This window comes from Cucumis sativus, chromosome 6 (assembly GCF_000004075.3).
Source record: "Cucumis sativus cultivar 9930 chromosome 6, Cucumber_9930_V3, whole genome shotgun sequence".
In the NCBI taxonomy this organism is placed as follows: Eukaryota; Viridiplantae; Streptophyta; class Magnoliopsida; order Cucurbitales; family Cucurbitaceae; genus Cucumis; species Cucumis sativus.
Genome location: NC_026660.2, coordinates 30,656,975 through 30,680,824, shown reverse-complemented (window position 1 = coordinate 30,680,824; position 23,850 = coordinate 30,656,975). Strand labels below are relative to the sequence as shown.

The 23,850-nt window shown below is 33.4% G+C and overlaps 3 protein-coding genes and 1 long non-coding RNA gene across 6 annotated transcripts; 3 read left to right on the top strand and 1 right to left on the bottom strand.

The window, feature by feature from the left end:
* The first annotated feature begins 4,644 nt into the window (after positions 1-4,644).
* On the top strand, positions 4,645-8,545 carry LOC101208194 (protein CHUP1, chloroplastic). The gene is made up of 7 exons (XM_004134501.3): positions 4,645-5,795; positions 5,906-6,850; positions 6,932-7,063; positions 7,283-7,464; positions 7,552-7,663; positions 7,816-7,959; positions 8,067-8,545. Exons 1-7 carry the CDS (start codon positions 5,028-5,030, stop codon positions 8,145-8,147), a joined length of 2,364 nt encoding a protein of 787 aa, XP_004134549.1. The 5' UTR covers positions 4,645-5,027; the 3' UTR covers positions 8,148-8,545.
* Positions 8,052-12,250, bottom strand: LOC116404546. Its single transcript, XR_004217400.1, has 3 exons — positions 12,131-12,250; positions 8,202-10,690; positions 8,052-8,132 (listed from the first exon to the last, which is right to left on the bottom strand). It is a non-coding gene; the product is annotated as an uncharacterized LOC116404546 (long non-coding RNA).
* Positions 11,473-12,712, top strand: LOC101208925 (protein LIGHT-DEPENDENT SHORT HYPOCOTYLS 4). Its single transcript, XM_004134842.3, has 2 exons — positions 11,473-11,856; positions 12,143-12,712. Exons 1-2 carry the CDS (start codon positions 11,723-11,725, stop codon positions 12,582-12,584), a joined length of 576 nt encoding a protein of 191 aa, XP_004134890.2. The 5' UTR covers positions 11,473-11,722; the 3' UTR covers positions 12,585-12,712.
* Positions 12,713-15,706: 2,994 nt separating this feature from the next.
* On the top strand, positions 15,707-23,663 carry LOC101208438 (serine/threonine-protein kinase tricorner). 3 transcript variants are annotated; one of them, XM_031887606.1, is made up of 15 exons: positions 15,707-15,841; positions 16,019-16,080; positions 16,898-17,120; positions 17,335-17,509; positions 17,760-17,843; positions 18,471-18,712; positions 19,204-19,432; positions 20,461-20,540; positions 20,615-20,699; positions 20,920-21,051; positions 21,124-21,237; positions 21,798-21,845; positions 22,587-22,674; positions 22,850-22,906; positions 22,984-23,663. In XM_031887606.1, the coding sequence occupies exons 3-15, from the start codon at positions 16,939-16,941 to the stop codon at positions 23,121-23,123; spliced, it is 1,656 nt and encodes a 551-aa protein (XP_031743466.1). In that variant the 5' UTR covers positions 15,707-15,841; positions 16,019-16,080; positions 16,898-16,938; the 3' UTR covers positions 23,124-23,663. The 3 variants fall into 3 exon arrangements, with proteins under 3 accessions (XP_031743466.1, XP_004134550.1, XP_011658334.1); XM_004134502.3 differs by lacking the exon at positions 15,707-15,841 and having other exon boundaries at positions 15,868-16,080; positions 22,590-22,674; XM_011660032.2 differs by lacking the exon at positions 15,707-15,841 and having other exon boundaries at positions 15,868-16,080.
* The last annotated feature ends 187 nt before the right edge of the window (positions 23,664-23,850 follow it).

Genomic DNA, 23,850 nt, shown 5'->3' with positions numbered 1-23,850 from the left:
AGAGAGAGGAGAAGGATGGAATGATGTGATGGATCTGAGGAAGATGAGTTTCAGGGAAAGAATGTGGGAATTGAGGCTTTTTGCTTTCTGGGTATTCCACAAGCCCACATGTCCTCTCTCTCTCTCAATTCTCTAAACCTTCTTTTCTAAATTTACTTAAATTGTTTTGTTCATAAACATTATGATATCAATCAATATTTCTCTTCCTGATCTTGAGATTTTAAATATATTGTCAATATTTTCAAATAAAGTAGCCATGTTTTTTTCTTAGTGTTTGCACATTAGTTCTCTAAATATGAATCACTATACTTCCAATCAAACTTAATTATAATAACAATAATAATAATTAGAAATTAGAAAATATTCCTTGTGAAATAATACAACAGGGGTTTGCCTAATTGATAGAACAGAATATGATATTATTGTAATGTCCAAAAAGGGTACCCTATTAAATGACATTAAATTATATTCCAAATTCATTGCTCTCTCTCTCTTCCCAAAGTTACCAAACCCAACATCCCAACGGAAACCAAAATTAACCTTTCCCTCCCACTAATAATATCCCATAACACATTTTTTCATTTCATTTAATATCAAATTCAAACAATTCATAACACAATATTAAATTGTCATTTCAAAAAGTAATAATCAACATCAAACATTCAATAAATGGATCAATTCCTCATTTTCATATCAAACTCTTAAATCGCGAGCTAGTCGAAGAACTTAATTATATAATCTAATACTCTCTTTAATTTGTAGGCTTGAAATATGATAAATGTCATTAGAATTAAGATACCAAAGTTTAAAACTTAACGACTAAAATTCCATCGAAAATGTATAAGGTCGTGTGGGTAAAAAATGATGCCTAAGATAACATCATATTTAATCAAATCAAATACGGAAATCTACGTTTACTATTGTTTTCTTGATTTTTGAATGTCATATTTGGAAAATTATGGCAACGTAACATCGCATTTAATCAAAGACAGAAATTTGTTCATTGAAATTCCTATTTTAGCCTTATATTCACTCCCAGTCGGTTTAAGTAATGAAAGTCAAAAGTCCGTTTAAGTAATTTGAATTCAACATTTCTTTCTTATATTCTGATATACCAAATTACCCCAACTGAACTTTTAATTAAATTAAATTATACAAAACAATTATATATTCAAATTTTTATAAAATAATAAAAAACCCATTAGATGTCAAACTTTGGTTAAGAAAAAGCGCACATGACCGAGTTTAACCGTTAAATTTGTAATAAAGTTTTCGTAAGAAAAAAGTGAAATAAAGAATAAGTCGGAAGTCCAATTAACTCATATGAAGTCTGAATGTATATTTATTGAGAATTCTTCTAATCATATGAGATTTAAACTTTGTAACATACATTAAGAAATTACTTTTTCTAATCTTAAACTTAGGTTAATTTTATATTATATTTATTTGAATTGGGTAGGTAGATAGAGTGTACATGACTAAAAGTAATAATGGAGGGTTAGGCAGCTTTGAAGACATTAGAAATAACCAAATGTTGACATTTGAAAATTGAATTATAATGCTTTAATTAATTGGTCTCATATGCTACATATATTTGCACGTTATTGACAGACTGACTCATTTTTCTAATTTACATTTCCACTTTAATTAAGTTGTAAAAAAATTGTATGTTATCATAATAATGGACTCAATAATATTCTATACTATATCAACAAAGTTTCATATAATACAATACAATATAATCCAATGAAAAGGAAGAGGATTATGGCTTTACCAGTTGTCCATTTTAATCCAAAGAAAAAATGGTGATGATGATGAGCTACAAGAAGAATATTTGTTAAATACAATCCAACAATTATGTTTAATTAAACTAATACATAAACGTTGACTTAATACAAACTTATTAATTGATTTTTTTTCCCAACTTGTTCATGAGAGTTGAATAGGTAAGAAGGAGAACTTTTGTACTCTGTCGAGGTTCATTGAGAAATTTATTAAAACGTTTTATAAGATTAAAATATCCGACTTAAGACTCCAATGAATCTTGGGATCGGTTTGTCACGAGAGAGCTAGCGGACAATCCAATCTACACTTAGTTCAAGTCCAAAGAGAGGATAGAAAACTTCTCGGATTAATTAGACTATGTATATTACTATGACTTTAAACTTCAAAATTTGTATTGCCTAAATAGCAACCGGTAAATTTAGATTTGTTGTCACGTGACGATAAAGTGCAAATTTGCCATCTACAACACCATATAATGTATGAGAAGTATGGCTTTATTTAAATTTAAAGCAAGAACATGCTTCCCAATTTGCTTAATTTATCTAATTTGTGTGGCCACATGTCTCTTTTACACTACCACTCTAAGCAACCTTTAAACAAAAATTAAAAAATAACTAAACTAAATTAAATTAAATGAACATTACATTTTTTAAAAAATGAATTCTTTATATATATATATATATATGTTTTTAATTTGGTTCAAGAGTTATATATTGTTGTCGTTATACCTAAGAAATAAACTATATATCTTTACTTCAATTTTAATCAAAAAACTATCCTTTGTCCTTTTTCATTTTATTAACATACGTTTGGAAATTGGAATAAGATATTAAATACATATTAGAAATCACCTCTAAAATAATTTTCCCTAAATTCTGTTTTAGATTTTATTTAGTTGATTAACAATTTATAAGTAAACTTATTTTTCAAATTTTAAATAATGTAGAGTTCACAGTTGACATAAAATAATTCCAAAAATCAAATTAGAATAATGCATATAAGTTTAGAAACGTAATATAAGGTATTGGAATCGCCACTTTTTCAAAGAGGGAAATATATTTATACAAATTAAAATAAGAAACAAATTAAAGGGCATAAGTTATTTAAATTGTTAATTAAAACAATTAATACCATTTATTGGATCATTAGATTACACATTAAATTTTAGTTGAATATAACTTCTACTCCTTAAGTAATGTTAAAATTTAATGAAATTTATTACATAAATTAATTAAAGACTTCCATATTTTTACAAAATACAAAACTTACATATTAAAATTAAGAAAATGATTTCTTTTTTTGTTTTTGTTTGTTAGAGAATATATAAATTTAAAATAGAATAGATTGTTACTAACATGTATGTATGTATTGTTATGACCTTGCAATGAACAAGAAAGGTTGAATAAAATAAGGTTATGGATTTATAAAATGGAGGCATGTAATCATAATCATATGCCTACCTAATTCTTAAACTATATGGTAATTTGAAATCAAATTATAATTAATTATATGGTGTGGACCAACACAATATTTATTTATTTATTAATAATACGAAAGTTTGAATTGAATGATAATATTATGGAGACAAAATTAAGAGCAGCCATTTGGTGGATGGGATTTTAATACTCATTCTGTATTTCTATTTTGGTGATTGAAACAAACTCATTTCTTCTCATTTACTATATACTAATTATAATGTTTAATTTCCTTAAATTTGTCTTACTTTAGTTATTATTTTTCTTTAATTAATTTCATTATCTAAATTGCATGATTTATCAAATATAATATTAGAGTTTTTTATATATGATTCAACTAATCAATACATATATGTTTAACTTGAAATTAAACTTTTTTTAAGCAAGGAGATTTACAGTGATATTGATTTTTTGCCAACTTAGATGGTACGGGGGAGTGTATATGGGGTTATTAAATGAAAGTAGATATATAGTATTGTGAAGATAATCAAACAAAGCTATTATGGTATGTATGTATATATTAGAAAAAGGGTTGGAGAAGGTTGAGTAAAAGAAAATAGGTGATATCATTTTCAAGGTGGTGGCTATTAGGTTGGAAATGGTTAGAAGGATGATGGATTGAGTCAAAAGTAAGTTGCTTGGAAGAGGGACCCCCCCACCTTTACACATCATATGATCACAAATATTCCACAAACAAATACACCCCAAATACTGATCTAATTTATTGAATGAAGCCCAGTTTATGGTATGCAAGTCATGCATCATAAACACACAAAAAACAAAATATAATATTATAAACACAAGCACACAACAAAATTCTTGACTTAAAATCTATAGACTCTACAAAGTTACAAATGAAAAATATAAAAGTCAAGATGTGGCCAAAATGAAGAAATTGATGGGCTGAAGTGTATAATGGATTTTGAGTTGGGCCAGGTTGTAAAGGATCAAATTGTTTGATTAGTGTTTTGGGCTGCATGGAAATGGACATAGAGGCTAGAGGAGAGTGTGTGTGATAGAAGGGAAATGGCAATACCTTGTGCTAATAAAGGTTATACCAATACAGAAGTAAACAAACAAACAAAGAAACACCTGACTGACACCATGACACCATATAACCTTGAGGGCCATAAACATTTTCTAACGCTATATATATGGTTACCCTGCCAAATATTCTAATTTTCTTTTAAAGAACCTATTTTTTTGAATGAGTATTTAATTTTTTAAAAAGAAAGAGTAGAACATTAAATTTAAAACTTGAGATTGCTTGAAGTTGAAAAAGAGAGAAAGAGAAAAAGAGAGAGGAATGGAAATAGTGGAAAGGAAGCAATAATAAAAGCAAGTGAAGTGGAGAATGAAAATGTGGTGGTCAACTAATAATCTCGAGTTAAATAAAGAAAGTGCAAAAATGTAATACGACCGTTGCCTTTCACTCCTCCCTCGATACTACACAACGGACGTTCAAAACAAACACACAAAATTCAAATTTCAAAAATTCAAAAAACTAAAGCCATAAAGAGAAACCTGCCACCTTTCTTCCATTTTCATTCTCGAACTTGGAGCTAAGCCCACCTTTCTTCTCCTCCAAAATCTCTGTTCCTTCGGCTCCACCTTCACTGTCTCAACCTCCTTCTCTTCCATTTTTCATGTTGGTTTCTTCGACAATGGAACTGAGGATGTTGTCGTGAGGTTTTTACTTGGCTGTTTCTCCAACGGAACCATTCTTGTCCTTTTTTTTTTTTTAGTTTTCCTTAAGCTTTATACAGAATGAAGGAGGATAACCCATTAGAAATCAGAGGGAAACCATCTAGGTTTGCTGATCAAAATCAAAATCCCAAGTGTTTAAATCAGAATAATGCCAAAGGAAGTACTGGGAATGGTTCAAAATTGAGGGCTGCTTCTTCATGGGGTTCTCACATTGTCAAAGGTTTCTCCACAGACAAGAGAACTAAAGCTCAGAGCAATCTTCAACCCAAGAAAGCACCACCACTTGGGAATTCGGATTTGGTTAATCAGAAGGAGAAGTTTGTTCCTTCCCATTCTCGGATAAAGCGTTCCATCATTGGGGATTTAGCATGTTCGGCTAATCCTGCTCAAGTTCATCCACAGTCTTATCAGACCCACCGCAGACAATCATCTCGGGATTTGTTCGTTGAGCTCGACCAACTCAGAAGTTTGCTAAATGAATCTAAGCAGAGAGAATTTGAACTTCAGAATGAACTTGCAGAACTTAAGCGGAATACTAGAAATTATGAACTAGAAAGGGAACTCGAGGAAAAGAAAGTTGAATTAGACAGTCTTGCTAAAAAAGTTAGTGTATTGGAAGAAGATAGAAGAGCCCTGTCCGAGCAGTTAGTAACTCTACCATCGGTTTCTGAGAAGCAAGAAGAGCAACAGACTGCGCCAGGTAATGTAGAGGTGGAAGTTGTTGAGTTGAGACGCTTGAATAAGGAACTTCAGCTTCAGAAGAGGAACCTCGCTTGCAGGCTTTCTTCAGTGGAGTCTGAACTAGCTTGTCTAGCAAAGAATTCCGAGGTAACATTAAGTCATATACTAGGGTCTTTGTGTTGAATGATAAATTTTTTTACAAATGTTTACGAAATATTCCCCACTAACTAAGGTTTACCTTTGTCGTCACTACCCAGAGTGAAGCTGTAGCAAAGATCAAAGCAGAGGTATCTTTGCTAAGACACACAAATGAGGATTTGTGCAAGCAAGTGGAAGGTCTGCAGATGAGCAGATTGAATGAGGTTGAGGAACTTGCATACCTTAGGTGGGTCAATTCCTGTTTAAGGAGTGAGCTTCGAAATTCTAGTCCCTCGGCGAATTCTGGTAGCCCATCCAGCCCTCAGCCAGTTGAGAGGAGTAGTGAAGCTATTGGTTCATTATCCAGCCAAAAGGAGTACATGGAGTATAGTAGTGCAAAAAGAATAAATCTAATTAAGAAGTTGAAGAAATGGCCTATTACTGATGAGGACTTGTCTAATTTAGATTGTTCTGACAACAATCTTTTAGACAAAAATTGGGTTGACACAGAGGAAGGAAGAAGCCCCAGAAGAAGACACTCCATTAGTGGAGCCAAATGCTGGCCTGAAGAATTGGAGCCAAACAAGAGGAGACAATCTGATGGCTTTATGTGTGCAAAAGAGATGGAAAAAGATGTAGATCCTCTTTCCTCTCAGAAATATGATTTGGGTGTGATTCAAAGGCCTCATGTTTTGGGAAATTGCCACGAAACTAACAGGAATTTTGCCTCTTTGGATGTGGAGAAACGAGCATTGCGTATACCAAATCCTCCTCCAAGGCCTTCTTGCTCAATTTCTAGTGAACCTAAAGAAGAAAACAGAGCTCAGGTTCCGCCACCTCTGCCGCCACCTCCTCCGCCACCTCCTCTTCCAAAGTTTTCTGTGAGGAGTGCCACGGGAATGGTACAGAGAGCTCCGCAAGTTGTTGAATTCTATCATTCACTTATGAAGAGAGATTCTAGAAAAGATTCTTCTAATGGAACCATATGCAATGTTCCGGATGTTTCAAATGTCCGGAGCAGCATGATTGGGGAAATTGAGAATCGATCGTCTCATTTGCTCGCTGTAAGCTCTCGGTTATATTATATTCCATTCTGATTGTAGTTCTATAATCAGAAAACATAATGTTATTCCATGCTTTTGCAGATAAAGGCAGACATAGAGACCCAGGGAGAGTTTGTAAATTCACTGATAAGAGAGGTCAACAATGCAGTTTATCTAAAGATAGAAGATATTGTGGAATTTGTGAAGTGGCTTGACGATGAACTTTGCTTTCTGGTATTCCTTAAGTTCTCTGAATCTTGGTGCATTTGATTTAAACGTTATAGGAAATAATTGAACTTAGAGCGATGCCAGTAAAGTAATATTCTCAATTTCTATGTCGAGTTGAATGAGTTGATAATTCTATGATAACCATATGAAGTTGTTACTCTGCATAATGAATTGATCATTTTGTTGAAGAGTTGAGTATTTTGCTGATGATTAATATTCTCAAAGGTGGATGAAAGGGCAGTTTTGAAGCACTTCGATTGGCCAGAGAGAAAGGCTGACACCTTGCGAGAAGCAGCCTTTGGATACAGAGATCTAAAGAAATTGGAATGTGAAATCTCAGCCTACAAAGATGATCCCAGATTGCCTTGTGACATTGCTCTAAAAAAAATGGTTGCTTTGTCAGAGAAGTAAGGATCTAAAGCCTCTCACGTCTGATTTTTTTTTTATTCGTTCTTTGAAGTCAATGATGATAAACAATGTTTTTATGTAATCAGGATGGAACGTAGTAGTTATAACCTTCTCCGGATGAGAGAATCATTGATGAGAAATTGCAAAGAGTTCCAAATTCCCACAGATTGGATGCTTGACAATGGAATCATAAGCAAGGTACAACTTCTTAAAATATCACATCCTCTGAAAAAGCAGTTTGAAGAAAAGTCAATAAGATGTATGATGTATGATGTTATTGCCGGATAATTTCCGAAGAACAACAATCTATGATGATTTGAACAAAACCAAAACTGAACTCTATGTTGTAGATAAAGTTGGGTTCGGTGAAGTTGGCAAAAATGTACATGAAGAGAGTAGCAATGGAACTTCAATCAAAGGCTTCATCGGAGAAAGATCCCGCAATGGATTACATGCTTCTTCAAGGAGTGAGATTTGCCTTTAGAATTCATCAGGTAGCAATTGGTTAATAAGCTTTCGTTCACTGCATTTTTCTTCGTGAAAACACAAGGATTGTTGCTGAATGTGTTTCTTTGTTTTTTCTTTCCTTTTACGGCTACAGTTTGCAGGAGGGTTCGATGCTGAAACAATGCATGCATTTGAGGATCTGCGAAACTTGGCCAACCTACTGAACAAAAAGTGAAAGTTACAATACAGGACAAAGCAAATGGAAATCAGTGGGTTTAGGTTTACTAACTCGGTAAGCAGATAGCTACCATTCTGGCAATACAATATTTTTTTTCCTTCATGGGAAGTTTCTTGGATTTGGAACTTGGAGCTGTTGTGAGCTGCTGGGGAAGCCAGAGCTTAAGTGAAATATATTTTTGTCATCTGCCATCCATCCTCCTCTCTTCATGAAGCAAGCTCTTCCAAAGCACAGACAGAGAGGTCCTACAGAAAGAGAGGTGCCTACTTGCCAGAGGGGGGGCAATCGTTATATTAATAGATATTAATGTAAATTGTGTGTTAAACAGTAATCCAACGTTTTTGTGGAATGAGAGTTCCCTTAGATAATGAAATTTTTTCTCTGGTTGGCCTTGATTTCTGAGTTTCTAAAATAAGATTGCTGAGAGGGAGGGCTTGTTTTTATATGTCTTGAATAATGTATCACAGGTTGTGTGTAACTTGTAAAAGTTCAGATAATTAGAAATCACAAATCGGAGATAAAATCATTTTTCATACACATTACCCTTCAATTATTCTAAAATTAAGGAAGGTCACTGTTACAAAAACAAACGTTCCCCTCACCTCCACACACACACACACACACACACACAAAAAAAAAAAAAAAAAAATGTTACCCATTAAGTAAAAGACTAAAAAGTGTCCAGTAATTGTGTTTTAACAGTTTGGTAAAATAATTATTCAAATTACATATCAATTTATATTTTTTTATGAAGCAACTTTGATATATATACAAAATCTTAATATAGGAGCTAAATTGTTACAACTTTAAGTAACATAATAAAGTTTAAGACTTTATTGTTACAAATTGAAACTACATAAACCGAAAAATATGTTTCAGCTGTGAATAACTTGGAAAGATTTAGATAAAATGAAATCAATGATTTTTGAAACTACATCACCCTCCATTATTCTAAAGTTAAGGAAGGTCACAGCTGTTAACTGTTAAGAAAGCAATTTTTCTTAATGGAGGAAATGAAAGCAATTTAAAACATACCATGTGGCACTTTGTATTTTTTAAATACATTTATCAAATAAAATTTATGTGTGTAAAAGTAGGAGGGAGGGTTACTCAGAAACCAGGTTTCGATTTTCTGTTTAATACACATGTTTTTAAGTTGTGATTGTATAGCTCGTTAAAAGTAATTGAAATCTCAAATCAAAGATATACGGATTACTTTTGAAATCACATCACCTTCAATTATTCTAAAAATTTAAAACAAGCTCTAAAATATCTATCTGCACATACTTACTTCTCCTGATATTTTTCAAGAAAATCCAAAAACAAGTCTAGAAAGCAAAGACCTCTGAGAGAGAGAGAGAGAGAGAGACAAGCTTTATGTAATTTTCTTAAAAAGACGAACAATCTGTAACCAAAAAGATCATTAAACAAAGCAGATTAAAGAAAAGAAAGGAATTGAGAGATCCAATAAATGACGAGTAAGGAGAGTGGATTTGGATGATTGATGAAATCTAAAGCAGTGGAGAAAAAGGGAAATATGAAATGACTGGAAGATTTGACATACAGAAAAGACCTAACATTGCCTGTATTTATAATATTTATCCCATCTTGGGCGCCTAACTACAAAAGAGGCAGACAAACCAGCCACTCTGCCAACCCCATAACCAATTAAGAAACAAAAATTAAACACAATGAAGTCTCCACTTCACCACCCTACCTAGACTGTTTCTTTCTAGTTCTAGTTCTACAATTATGCTCTCTTTAATTAAGTTTTTTGCTAACTTCTGCTTGTAGCCCACCTCCGCCTCTTTACAATTATAAGCCCAACCCTTTTTGAAAATCTTATTTTGTGTGCACATGATGAATTGGTAATTTCTGATGCTTTTGCAGAAGAAAAGACTAATGTCTGGTACTATATATAGTACTACTACCTGTGTGTGTGTGTGTCAATATATATTAAACATCAAGTACCACATTCATAGCTATAGCCTATAGCATCATGTGTTGTTCTAACTCTACTCCCTTCAATTCATCTTCATATCGTTTCCTATTGCAGACACCAACTATTTGATTACTACTTATCTTCATCTCACATATTACAGAAGACCATATTCATTATCATACAGAGAACAATGTAAAGGAATATGATTGGAATTCTCTTAAGTAAATGAAAAAAAACTAGGGTTTGGGGAAAATGGAATTGGATTGGGAAATAGGGAATGAACAGTAAAGTGAGTTTAGAAATTGAAGTGATGTGACCTGTAATTGGGGATTTTAGGCGAAATTTTGGAGCCATTCCCATTCCCATCGCATCGAAATGGCAGGGAAAGCTTAGTAGTCACATCCATCAGGATTCCACACGGCAGAGGAAAAATTTAGATCTCACCGGCGAAAAATGGTGCTTTTTATGGCTTGTTCTGTCCCGATTCAAGAATCTATCTCCCCCCCTTCCATGCATCTTTCCATCTCCAACCCCTCTTTTCCCCCTACTTCTGCTATTGTGTCTTTCCCGGAATTCCTCTATACAATATCTCCATCTCCTCCATCACCCATACCACATTACCACATTACCACACACATTTAGTACATTACAAATAATAACAATCAATGTTAATATATAGAATCTTATATCATAACACAAATCACATAACAAGCTTTAAATTTGGCAAGCTCTTAACCGAATATGATCATTGATAATAAATGTAAGAGAAACAATATTTGAATTGCAAGTTGAAGGAAATCGTGATAAGGCACGAGAGAGTGAGAGCCATGAAAGTAAAAGTATGAGTAACAAGAAGTTGTGTGACTTGAAGTATAGATTAATAAGAAATCGACACAATTAGATATCTATATGTAACCAATAGCAAGAGTAATATTAACATTATTATCCACATTGAACCAACTATGCACAAATGTCAAAATCACATAATTTTAAAAATACAACATGCAAAAACAACAATATCCTAAGCACGTATTCCTTTATATATATTTATAGAAAGAAAAAAAAGAAAGAATAGAAAAGAAACCTAAAACGATGAGCGAAATGATTCCATGTTTGTGAATTAAAAGAAATATATATATAATAAAAATCTGGAAATTATTGGAGAGAAGATAGCAAGTGGAGGAATAATTTAGAAATAAAACAAAAAATGTATCTACCGATTAAAAAGCACATATTTCACAAATTTAAGTGAATTAAGTTCTGTAATTGTTGATTAATGTTCACATTAAGTTAATAAAGTATAATTAAGGGGGATTATTATATAATATTTAAGTAAGGGAAAGAGAGTTAGAAAGAAAGAAGAAAAAGGGGAATTAGGAAATGACGTTTCGAAACGATATTGGAACTGTCAATGACTTGTGGTTGCTTGACGTGGTTGTGTTTTTCCATAGGTCCTCACTCTCTGTCCCTCTTCCCTCTTCTCCCTTCCCCCTAAACACTCTCTCTTTCTTCTCCATTATTTCTTTATTTATGCTTTTATACCTTTCTTCTACCTCCTTCACTTTCTCACTTCCATTCTCAATTCCTTTCCCTAATTTTATTTATTAATCCATCCATCCATCCATCCACCATGTTGGCCATGGAAGTGACCGCCTCCTCCGCCGTCACCACTTACACCTCCGCCTCTACCACCTCCGACAACCATCCCCACTATCCTCTCTTGCTCCCCGCACCACCATCTCCTCCCACACCTGCGCTCAGCAGGTACTTCCATTTTATTTCATCATTTTCATCTCTCTCCCCTCATCTCTATCTTATAACAAATGTGAGATTTATTCATTTTTCTTCTCAAGGTTAAGTGTATAAAGTTTAATGCGTAGAAGTAAGAAGGCCCATGCACTCATAATAAATTGGCTTTTTATCTCTATTGTTATCGTTACATAGTAAAAAGATAAAAATGAATTCAATCCTTTTTGTCTATATATATATTTTAATAAAGAAGAAATTAGAGTAGATGAGTTGAGTCGACTACACTAACCCGTTAACACAGGTACGAGTCACAGAAGCGGCGAGACTGGAACACGTTCGGGCAGTACCTAAAGAACCACCGCCCACCACTCACGCTATCCCGTTGCAGCGGGGCTCATATTCTCGAGTTCCTCCGCTACCTGGACCAGTTCGGTAAGACGAAGGTCCACACCTCCAGCTGTCCCTTTTTCGGTCACCCACAACCCCCTGCTCCCTGCCCTTGTCCTCTCCGTCAGGCCTGGGGCAGCCTCGACGCCCTCATCGGCCGCCTCCGCGCAGCCTTTGAGGAGAACGGCGGCCAACCTGATACCAACCCGTTCGGTACACGAGCCGTGAGGCTGTATTTAAGGGAAGTGAGAGAGTCGCAGGCGAAAGCTAGAGGAATTGCTTACGAGAAGAAGAAGAGGAAGAAATCCGGGATGGCTCCGCTAAAGATCAACCACCATCAACCCATGCCTTCCTAATTTTCATCCTAATAAGCTTATGTTTTATTAATCTATTAATCTATTAATCTTAATCTCCCTTTGATTAATTGTATCAACCCCTTTGTTTATATGTTTATTATTATTAATCAGACAAATTTCAACTTCAACTTTATCGCTATACTCATAATTTTAAAGTCTATTTAGAGCATATGACATTGAAAGTCGATTAAAGAAAAATCAAAGAGTGATTAATTTTCGTTACAATTTTCCATTTAGTACGTGTTGTATAGTTATTTTAAGTAATAAAAACAAAATTAAACTTGAAGACCTTCAAAGGTAAGGAAATGTATTGTGGAGAGGGTGATTGTCGTCCAAGTTCTTGCAATGATTTAAAAAAACTATATAGTAAATTAAAAGAGATGGGTATGAGGCCACATCATTATCCTTTTCTTTTAATAATAATAATATTTAGTCAATAATAACTCAATGTGAAAGGAAAAATTAAAATATAGATATAATGGTTTCCATTATTCTAAGTTGACAGAGAAAATTAAATCCCACATAGATCAAGTTTGTTCTAAGCTATGTGTGTCACTTAACTTGTAGACATTTCATTACAACCACAAGTATTCATCCATTTCTTAACCTTACATATTATATTATATCATTGCTTTTAATTATATCATCTTTGTTCCCAATGTTAGCGGTTGTGGAGGATCCATCAAATACTGCATTTTCTTCTTCATCCTTGATCATTATTGTTTATAATATATAGTTCTCTATTTCCACCACTGCCCTCTCCTATACCCTTGTATCTATTTCTTATATCATCTTCCTTACTTATGTCCTTTGATGAAAGTTTAAACACACAGTTTTCATAATCTTTTAAGTTCAAATTTAGTCTATAATATTTAACAGGAACTCTCATAAATATATGTTTTCCCTTTTTCATTAATTTTCATTTATATTAACTCTTCAATAAAAAAAATTAGGTCACCTACCTTCAGAGTTGACCTTGGAAACCTAATCAATTTCATTGGAACCAAGTCATCAGATAAAACAGTGTTTAGCAACAATAACAAGACATTAATATGATTTAGACTTGATAACATGTGCTCTTAAAGTATATGAAGTTTAAATTTTCACTTGCACTTTCATTTTTGGTACTAGAAAGGATATATATTAAAGTTGATTCTTTATTATTGAAGTTTATAAAATGTTGCCCACTTAAATCAGTGGTCTATTTTGTATATTAAATATTTTTTTGGTATATGAACATGATTTTTCCAACATCATTATTGGTTAAAATTAGTAGACTTCAAGTTTAGAATAAAACATATAGAATACGTATCTAATTTACAAATTAAAAGTTTGATAAGAAAATCTAAATTTAGGGGTTCCCTTTTTATTCATTCTATGAATTTTGGGTATGCAAAAAAACAAGTTGTGAAATAGGAAAACAAGAGTATAAGATAGAATAAATGGCATTATTTGTGAGGCTCCAGTTTTAGGGATTTTAATTATTTACAATATACAATGATTGCCTTGCAAGAAAATAGACATTAATGATTGTCCCATCTCTCTTTATTATGCATTAAAATGAGTGCTCATCAAATTCATGTCTCTTCTTACATTTCTCAACCTTCTTCATCATTATCTTTTATATATATATATATATTATTATTCGTGCTTTATTTTCAGAGATTTCTTATAGTTGAACGTCTAGATCATGCCTTGCATAAATATAACTGTAACCTAAGATTATACCCAATATATATATGTATGTATATTATTGCAGAAATGCATACATGTGCGTGTGCGTGTATTGTCAAAGAAAAACAAAGTGAGTGAGTAGAAGAGAATCAAGAGATAGATGGGGTAGAGCGTAGTTGGTAAGATATGGTCCATGAGAGAAAATAGAAAGGCCAAGTGGTCTTCCATTTAAGAAGCAAATCCAGGTGGGTTTGGAGATCTTATTTTATCTTTTAATAATTAATCTACATGCCTTCTGTCGTCACCCCTTTCATATTATTCCCACCCCCTCCCCCTATCTCAAATTCTGTAAATGACAGCACTAAACCCAGAGGAAGACAGTGAAAGAACTCATAGGTCAACAGGAGGAAGAACCAAAAGCGGACAACCTATATATCCATAAGTTAGAAAAGGGTTTAGAAATGGTAGAATGTTTAAGGTCTTTGTTGGATCCATCTATACATCATCTCTCATATTGTTCTCTAATCACTCACTCTATATGTATTTAAAACTTGTTTTTAGTTAACTACAATATAGTAAGGAACTCTATCCCTCAATATTTTACACTTTTATAACCCTTGTTGGCTTCTTTCTCCCCTTTATTTATTGGGAGTCTGTTGGTGTTAGCTGAAGTTTTGTTCCTCGAATGGATTTTACCTCAAAAGAGAAAGCAATAAAATCAGAAAATATATGAGTTGAACTTGAAGTCATCCTTTGAGTTCCCATTTTAGGATTTGAAGCCATCCTTGTTGGGCCGACTTACCTATCTCATCAAAGCCCAACTATCAACATATATCAATGGGCAACTCCGACTTGTTTATTTTACTTTATTATTACTATTTAAAAAGTATAACAAGAACAAACATTATCAAACTTTTGCATTTTGGATTAACTTGAAGATTTCTACTCATTTGACAAAGTCAATTCAAATCTGTTCGTAAATTGAAAAGTAGTAGTTTATGTACATTTGCATCCAATATTTTTAAACCTCTATCATTATCAATGTGAGGATTTAAACAAAAAAAAAAAAGAAGAAGAAGAAAAAACTATAGGCAGGAACATTAAAGTATTGTTGTTTTTGTGCAGCCGTTGTATTTATCTAAATTTAATTATAAAGATCAACATTGGAATTTGAAAATTGGAGGAAACTTGAAAGTCACTCTTAATGTGGAAACTATATTCTAACTTTATGGTGAGTAAATTAATCTGAATAGGAAAAGAAAACATTGGGTGAACCGTTAGAATTGGGTGAGGAGGCCGGCCGAGTCGCAAATGGGACGCGGTTTTAAATAGTCAATCAAAGGAACACGTGGGCGGTGGAGATTAGTGGAACGGACCCAATCATCTGCTGCCTTAACGGAGACGACGTGGTCGCACGTAGCCGGCCGGCTGCAACCGGCAGTGGACACGTGTCGGTTTCATTGGATTGTCTCATGTACGCTACTGAAGCTCCGACGCGCCGGTGGCAGTTTCCGAAAGCGGCCTTGCAGGCAGCAGACACCAACTTCCATGTCAACGTCACTGTGAGTTGCACCAAAGTAAAGGTTATTATTCTTATTTTATCCACTAAATTCCATCGTATTACCTACTAATCATGTACCTCAATTCTCCCTAATTACACTTTAATCTTAGTTTTGTTATTCCCATTCCATTATATTATTTCTTTATCCATTCTATTACTTTTCTTCTCAATTCCCTTTCCCCTAATTTTCGTGGAGCAGGAAGATCACCTACTGCCAACGAATACACCCTTTTTCAGCTTCCGATCGTCTTCTTCACTCAGGTTCTTTTCTTTTTATTTATTTTTTATTTGGGGGTACCTAATTTTTGTTTATTTTTTCGGATGGTTGCTTATGGATTATGTGCAGTTAGTAATTGCAACTGATGTGGGCTTCATCGGAGTTGTTATTATAACTATTAGTATTTTAATTCTGAATAAACATATTTGATTGAGTTAGCCGGCTTGGACGTTTTCGTGTAACGTGTATTTGCTGAAGAAATTTATGGTCAATCATGGCAGCTTGTGATCAACACTCGAGGGAACTTTATTTTTGAGGGATTTGTTTTTTGGAAGAAAATTTAAAGAACATGCATCATGGAGCTATCTGGGTCTTGAGGGTATAGTTTTTTTAGTTTCGTTTTTCCCTTTTTAGTATTTTGTAGGCTAATGGAGTTTAAAAGGGAGTTGGAGGTTTTCACCGTCAAGAACTTGTGAACTTTTCTCGTATCTTTACGATTCTTTGAGTGGAGGCGATAGTTTATTTGATGTTTTTTAGGGGTTCGGAGACTGAGGGAAGAAAATTTTGGTGGACCTTAGTAAAATTACCAGAATATAGTGATAACGGTACATTTATATTGATCATCAGAGATTGTTTTTGTGGCTTCTACTGGTCTGAGAAGGTGATATGGGGACGGCTTTTGAATTCTCAATCTATTTCACGTGAAATGAAACTTTTGTATTCTACTGTATTTTTCAGTTTCGTCTTTGGCGGAATCTGAACTCTTTTTGGTATTTTATCCTTATTATTGATCAATATGCAATGATCATATTATGTCATGCAATAATCTGTAAACATTCTTGTGTGCTTCATTTATTGCAGGTGGAAAAGAATAATGCCTGATCGTGATTAAAAGAGTTAATATGGATTCAGCAAGGAGTTGGTTTCAGAAGTTCCAAACTAGAGTAAAGAAGGAAACTGTAAGTGACAATGAGGCTCCGGATGTACCTTCAAGTGCGACGAAGCAGAAAGTTGAGGTTGCCAAGCAATATATCGAAAACCATTACAAATCTCAAATGAAGTCATTGCAAGATAGGAAGGAGAGGTATTTTTTCTTTTGTATGTATAGTTTTTATGTTTAAATTAAATAAGATGGTTACAGTTGATGGTTTCCATGGGATCTAGAAGTAACTTATAATAAAATATGTGCAGGGGTCATTGAATTCATATATGTAAATACATGCGCTTATATTGAAGTGATCATAATGTTTCTATCCTTGTTTTGCTATATTTTAATTATACTTTGGATATTTTGACAGACGTTGGGTGTTGGAGAGAAGGCTTGCTGATGCGGATGCTTCTGAGGAAGACCAAATAAATGTTCTTAAATATTTAGAACAGAAGGAGACAGAATACATGCGCCTTCGTAGACATAAAATGGGTGTCGATGACTTTGAACTTTTGACAATTATAGGAAGGGGTGCATTTGGGGAGGTTTGTTTCTCCATTGTCATGTTATTGTTTGAACTTTTAAATCCCAACCATTCTTTATTTCTCGTTCTGTTTTCACTTATTGTTGTCTAATTTCCTTTTTATCTCGGTTGACTGATAATAGTACAAAAGGGCACATGTAGGCTATTATCTATCTTTACCAGGATGTACATACAAGGGATCTTGTTATGAATCGTGGTTGTTTTTTCAAGAAGGTTCTTATGGTAGTTATTCTTTCTATAATATTTTTCAGGTTAGACTTTGTAGAGAAAAAACCACAGGTCATGTATATGCAATGAAGAAGCTTAAGAAATCTGAGATGCTTCGCAGGGGGCAGGTATTTCTGAAACCTTGATGCCCTAAATTATTTTGATGATGGATTGACATAAGTTCACATATTCTAGTTGATGGCTATTCTTCCTTCTGAATTTCAACCCAGCTTCTCTATAATATGCCTAAGATTTGATGTGAACTTGATGGTGAATAAGAACTTACTATTCCTTTAAATAAAGGACAAGAAATTGGATTCTATAGTAGAATCCTTTATACCATCACAGGCTTTTTGATTTATGAACATCATGCCTATCTTGTTTGATGATGATTCTCTTCTTCCATGGATGGACATGGTAAAATTTCTAGTAGGTTCAACCTCTGTGCAGAGCATTTTGGAGCATCTACTTCAGTCATGTGACCATATGCTAATTGATTAGAGATAGTATCCATTTGATTTAGTAGAGACGGAGTGCCAAGACTGTGACACAGAGATAGTCTGGATGGATTTTTGCATTATGGAAAAGGATCTAATGCTTTCTGATATTCACTTAAGTACGAGGAAATGTTCTTTAAGTAGGTTGTTTTGGTAATTGTTTTTCAGATCCTGCTGGAAAGCAAATACCATTAAAACGAATAGGAAGATAAAAGTAATTCTCCTTTGATCCCTGAAATATGGATTTGACTCTTGTAGGTGGAACATGTCAAAGCCGAAAGAAATCTTCTAGCAGAGGTTGACAGTGCCTACATTGTGAAGTTATACTGCTCCTTTCAGGATGATGATTTTTTGTATCTTATTATGCAATATCTCCCTGGAGGTGATATGATGACCCTATTAATGCGCAAGGATATTTTGACAGAGAATGAGGCTAGATTTTATGTTGGGGAAACAGTCCTTGCTATAGAGTCCATTCACAAGCATAATTACATTCACAGGTTTTATATCTTTTTCTTTAAAAAATCTCCCATAGATTGTCTATGTTTGTGGTTTTTTGCTCAATTTTCATTTGATTGAAAAAATAAACAAATATCTAAACTAAATTAAATAAAAATAAACACTGTGGTTTTACAATTGAAAGATCTGTGGTGCATAAAATTGGCCACCATCACAACTTCAGATTTTCTCCATTTTTAGGATGAAGTTTATTTTATTTTATTTTCTTTTCTCCACATTTTATGATGAGAATATCGCATGGAATAGTTTAGATTCAAATTTTTGGCATCACTTTATCAGCTCGCAACCCACATTCTTGCTTTTGATTGCTCTCTTAAAATTTCCTCAAAATTCACATTTTTTGCATCTTGTCCGTCTTTTTCTTCTCCTGTAAGTTACTCTTTAGATTATTTTTTCAGAATTTATAGATATTGTTACATTGAATACCGTTATTGAGTTTACTTAAGTAATGTGAATTTCTTCTGCTTTTTAGAGACATCAAGCCTGATAATTTACTCCTTGATCGTTATGGCCACATTAAACTCTCAGATTTTGGGTTGTGTAAACCCTTGGAGTCTAGTAGTTTCCCTAATCTCACCGAGGAAGAAAAAGTAATGGTGAAGAATGTCAGATCTTCCACAGAAAATGGTAGTCAAACTAGTGTATCAAAACGGACACAACAAGAACAATTGATACATTGGCAAAAGAACAGACGAACATTGGTTTGTTCTCCTTTCCTCTTTGTCATAGTTTCATTCCTTGTATGTTGCAGAGTTGCATGTTTGATTTCTAATTCTATCCTATATGATAAAATTTTGGTTGGTTGAAGGAAGAATGAAGCACCAAGAAAAAATGCTGGACAATTTATTATTATTTTATTCTTTTTGAATCGTAATTGAGTGTTGACTGTGTACAAGGTTCTATTCTTATTCATAAGATTTAACTGTGTAACACCTCACTTGCATCTCTGATTATTGCAGATTTTCGTGTCATTCCATTTGAATACTTCCTTGATATATATTTCTTTTATAATGGATGTGACGACATTCAAAATTGTTTATTGCGATGCTTCTACATCTTATAGATGGAATGACAGAAAAACACGGTCAAAATTGACTTGATCACGAATTTAATTTTTTCTGCTTGTCTGAACAGGAATTGTATTTCTTCCTTGCTTCTTTTTTTTTTTTTGTTTGAAAAAGATTAACAGACCATACTATGGAAATGTGACCAATATATAGTGTATGGAAATTTAATTCATACTTCATCATAAGACATTCATTAGTTGGTTCTAAATCTAATTCAGGGCCATACTTCATCTTTATCATCTTTGAATTTCATCATAAGACACTCTTCCTTTATTGCTTTATTATTCAGATCCTTTTTGTCAAAACTTTCCATTTAGTTGCAAATCTAGTGTGGAAATTCCAACTTTTATACAATTTTTTTAATTGATATTTATTTTTGTGCTGTTATGGGCATTCTTACCCAATATCCTTATGGACGTATGATTGTTGAAAAATCTAATTCCAGCTTTAGCTTCCTATCAACTTTCCGTAAATTTTAGTGAAAGAAGATATGAACCTTATCTCTTTAATTTAGGTCGACATGGCCATTTCATATGCTTATATATTAAGTGTTTATATTTTGTATGACTTTTCTTTCTCCCCATGTATGTATGTGTCTTTCTGTATATAAGTTTACTTGTGATTTTTTTTATTATTATTAGTATTATTTTGTGTTGTAATAGGCTTATTCAGCTGTTGGAACACCGGACTATATCGCCCCAGAAGTGTTATTGAGGAAGGGATATGGAATGGAGTGCGACTGGTATGCTTGTTTCTTGTGTTTAACATCATTTCATTATGGTTCTTTATCAAATTGTAATACGAAGTTGTTTTTAGGTGGTCTCTTGGTGCAATCATGTACGAAATGCTTGTGGGATTTCCACCTTTCTATTCTGATGATCCAATGTCTACATGTAGAAAGGTAGGGGAAATTAATCGTTTGTTAGCATAGGCAGTAGGCATGTAGAACTCTTCGTAGTTGTCTTGATTAGGTAATGAGAATAGTTAAAAGTATAAGTAGTAAGTATGGTATGTATTAGATCTTCAGGTTAAAATATTTTGGTCGATGAAATGAATGATAGTACTGCTAACTTCTGATTTGAAGTATGATCACCAAAAGATGGTCAATTTATGTGGTGCAGATTATTAACTGGAGAACACATTTGAGATTCCCTACAGAAGCAAAAATTTCCATCGAGGCCAAAGATCTTATTTGCAAACTTTTATGCAATGTTGAGCAAAGGCTTGGAACCAAAGGAGCTAAAGAAATTAAGGTTAGCATAATCTTATCCTTTCCAATTCATTCATCAAGTTGAATATATGACTCATCAAATGTCGTTTGTTAGGCGCATCCATGGTTTAAAGGTACACAATGGGATAAATTGTATCAAATGGAAGCTGTTATAATCCCAGAAATACAGGATGAGTTAGACACTCGAAATTTTGAGAAGTATGAAGAGGTAAAATATTAACGTTTTTTTTGTTGTTGTACAAAGGCCATTTATTATTTGCTTTGTTATCTGTATGAGGATCACGTAATTTTTTACTATAGTAAAAAGCTTGATATCAAAATAGTTGTTTTCTTTGTTTATAAGGTTTCATCTTAGTTCCAAATGTTACTCCTTCATTATTTAGATGCAACATGGATCTCAAGTAGGTACACAAATATAAATAGTACTTGTTTGAAATGGAGTTTTTCACATTTATATTATATATATAAGGATGGATAACTTGTCATTGACTGGTTCACTGTGCACTTAATTTGAATGTAAAAACTTAAAATTACATAACTATTCAAAATTGTACTTGAATCCTAATTAAGTGAATAAGGATTTGGGATCCATCCATAATGCCAGGGCATTAGAATTTCCAGGAGAGAGTTTCCTTGGTTTTGACTTTTGCCCTATATGAAGGCTATTCATGTAACGTTTAGTATTTACTATTTCTAATACATATTTAATTCCTAATTGATGCTCAATTGTTTATTAATCATGGTCTAGTGGATTTTTGTGTTATACAGCTGGGTGTGCCAGGGCAAACTACATCAAAGTCGGGCCCTTTGAGAAAGGTAAGTCTGCGATTTGTTGTTTTGGAAAGCTAATAAATTTTCCATTCAACTCAACACATTATCACATAAGTAATCTGCTACATTACTTACTAACCATAGCTAGTTTTTAAAGGTTTTTTATCCACATAACTATTGTTCTCTCAATGTGTTGACGGATGAGAAAATCTTAAGATGTTTAATCTCTCAAGTCAACATGTCTCAAGTTTTTTTCCCCTTATAGTTTATTTTTATTTTTATTTTTAAGAACCATAGCTGATTTTAAAGGTTTATCGAAATTTATGACTGATATATTCTTCCATGGTCTATCTATAAACCTGTCGCAGCTTATGTACAAAACTTCGAATATCCTTATAGCAACAAAAGAAAAAGAAAAAGAACACTTGTGCTAATAGTAGAAGGTGACAGTAACCTTTGATAATATAGGAATGCTTTTAAGGACATCTTTCTAAAGCAGTATCTACAAAACTGTTATAAGTAAAACATGTCAGAAGTAACTATTATTTTTAAATACAAAATGATTGATCAGCTTGACGAGTGCTTGCAATGATACAGCATCTCAAGATTCCACTGCATGGGAAGAAATTTGCATACTAGATTCTGTTGATTTTCATTTTAATACTTGCTCTAGCTCGAATATTTACGTTGTTTTATTCTTGAATTGTGGTGTGCATCTTACCACAACTGTTTCTTCTCAAAAAATTCTCTGTAGCAAAGCAACTAATTCGAGCTTTTGTTATTCAGCAGAAGCTTTCACCCAAGGACGTGAACTTTGTTGGTTACACATACAAGAATTTTGAAATTGTCAACGAACACCACTTGTCTGGCATTAGTATGTCTCCACTTATTTTTCATTGAATTTAACAATTCATTCCTAAATGAACATGTGGTAGTCCCAGTTTGTAGTAATATCAATGAAGTCTAACATTCCCGCCCCAAGTTTCTTTCACATGAGCGTATTTCACCAGAAACTACAAACTAATGGATGCTTCAATCTTAATTTGCAGCTGAGATGAGGAAAAAGCCAATCAAGACCAAGAGACCATCTGTGACAACTCTATTTGGTACATTCACGATTCTAAAATCTTCAATCATATTTTTACCTTTTGGCCTCTGTTTGAATCTCTCTTTTCTTCCTTAGCCAAAGAAGATTCTTCCGAGCAGTCTGTTCAAAGAAGTCTTCCTAATCATTTGCCAACCCATCTTGAAGTCTCAGAAAGCCCCGATCCATCACCTCGTTCAACCGGATCACAGCAACAGCCGAAACGGTGGGGAAGATGAAAAGGTCAAGGCCACAACAGTACTTGCTCTTTAGCTTAGCCTCAAATGATCCAGAGAGTAGTATATGTTTTATACTACTTGAGGAAGGGGATCAGATAAGTATCTTATATTTTGTATAAAATATTGTAGATTCTGCAACTTTTATTCCCGGCTAGTTAGCCTTCTTGTGAGTTAGAAGTTCACAAAATGTTAGGATTTTTTTACCCCCCAACCCCTTCAGTGGAAAAAGGTTTCCAAATGTTGTTAGATGGCCATGAATCTAAAGCTTCTCCCAGCCAGAATCTAGCAGAACTTAAAAGTTGATTTAATTAGCTCAAAGATCTGCATTTTCCTCAAACACAGATGTGTGTCAGTCAAGAGGAGAGATTCAATTCAACTCATCTATTTCCCAAGTTGTACTGTATTGGAAATGTAACATAACACCTAAACTTAAATGTGGTTATAGTGTATAGGGTTTTAAGGACCAATTCAAATTCCAATTTTATTTCATGTATATTTTCAAAACTGGCATCTTCTCATATTCACTTTTGTTAGGAAGAATCGAATCATTTATGCTCCGATGTTGTGTAAACATTATTGTGACTTTATCAGTAGGAAATTACAAACAAAACCATCAGATTCCATCCAATATTAACTGTTGATCTTAATCCTAGTTGGATTTAGAAACAAAGAACCAAGGAATAATAGTGTACAAATCTTTTTAATTTGGCAATATTGTACTTGTTTC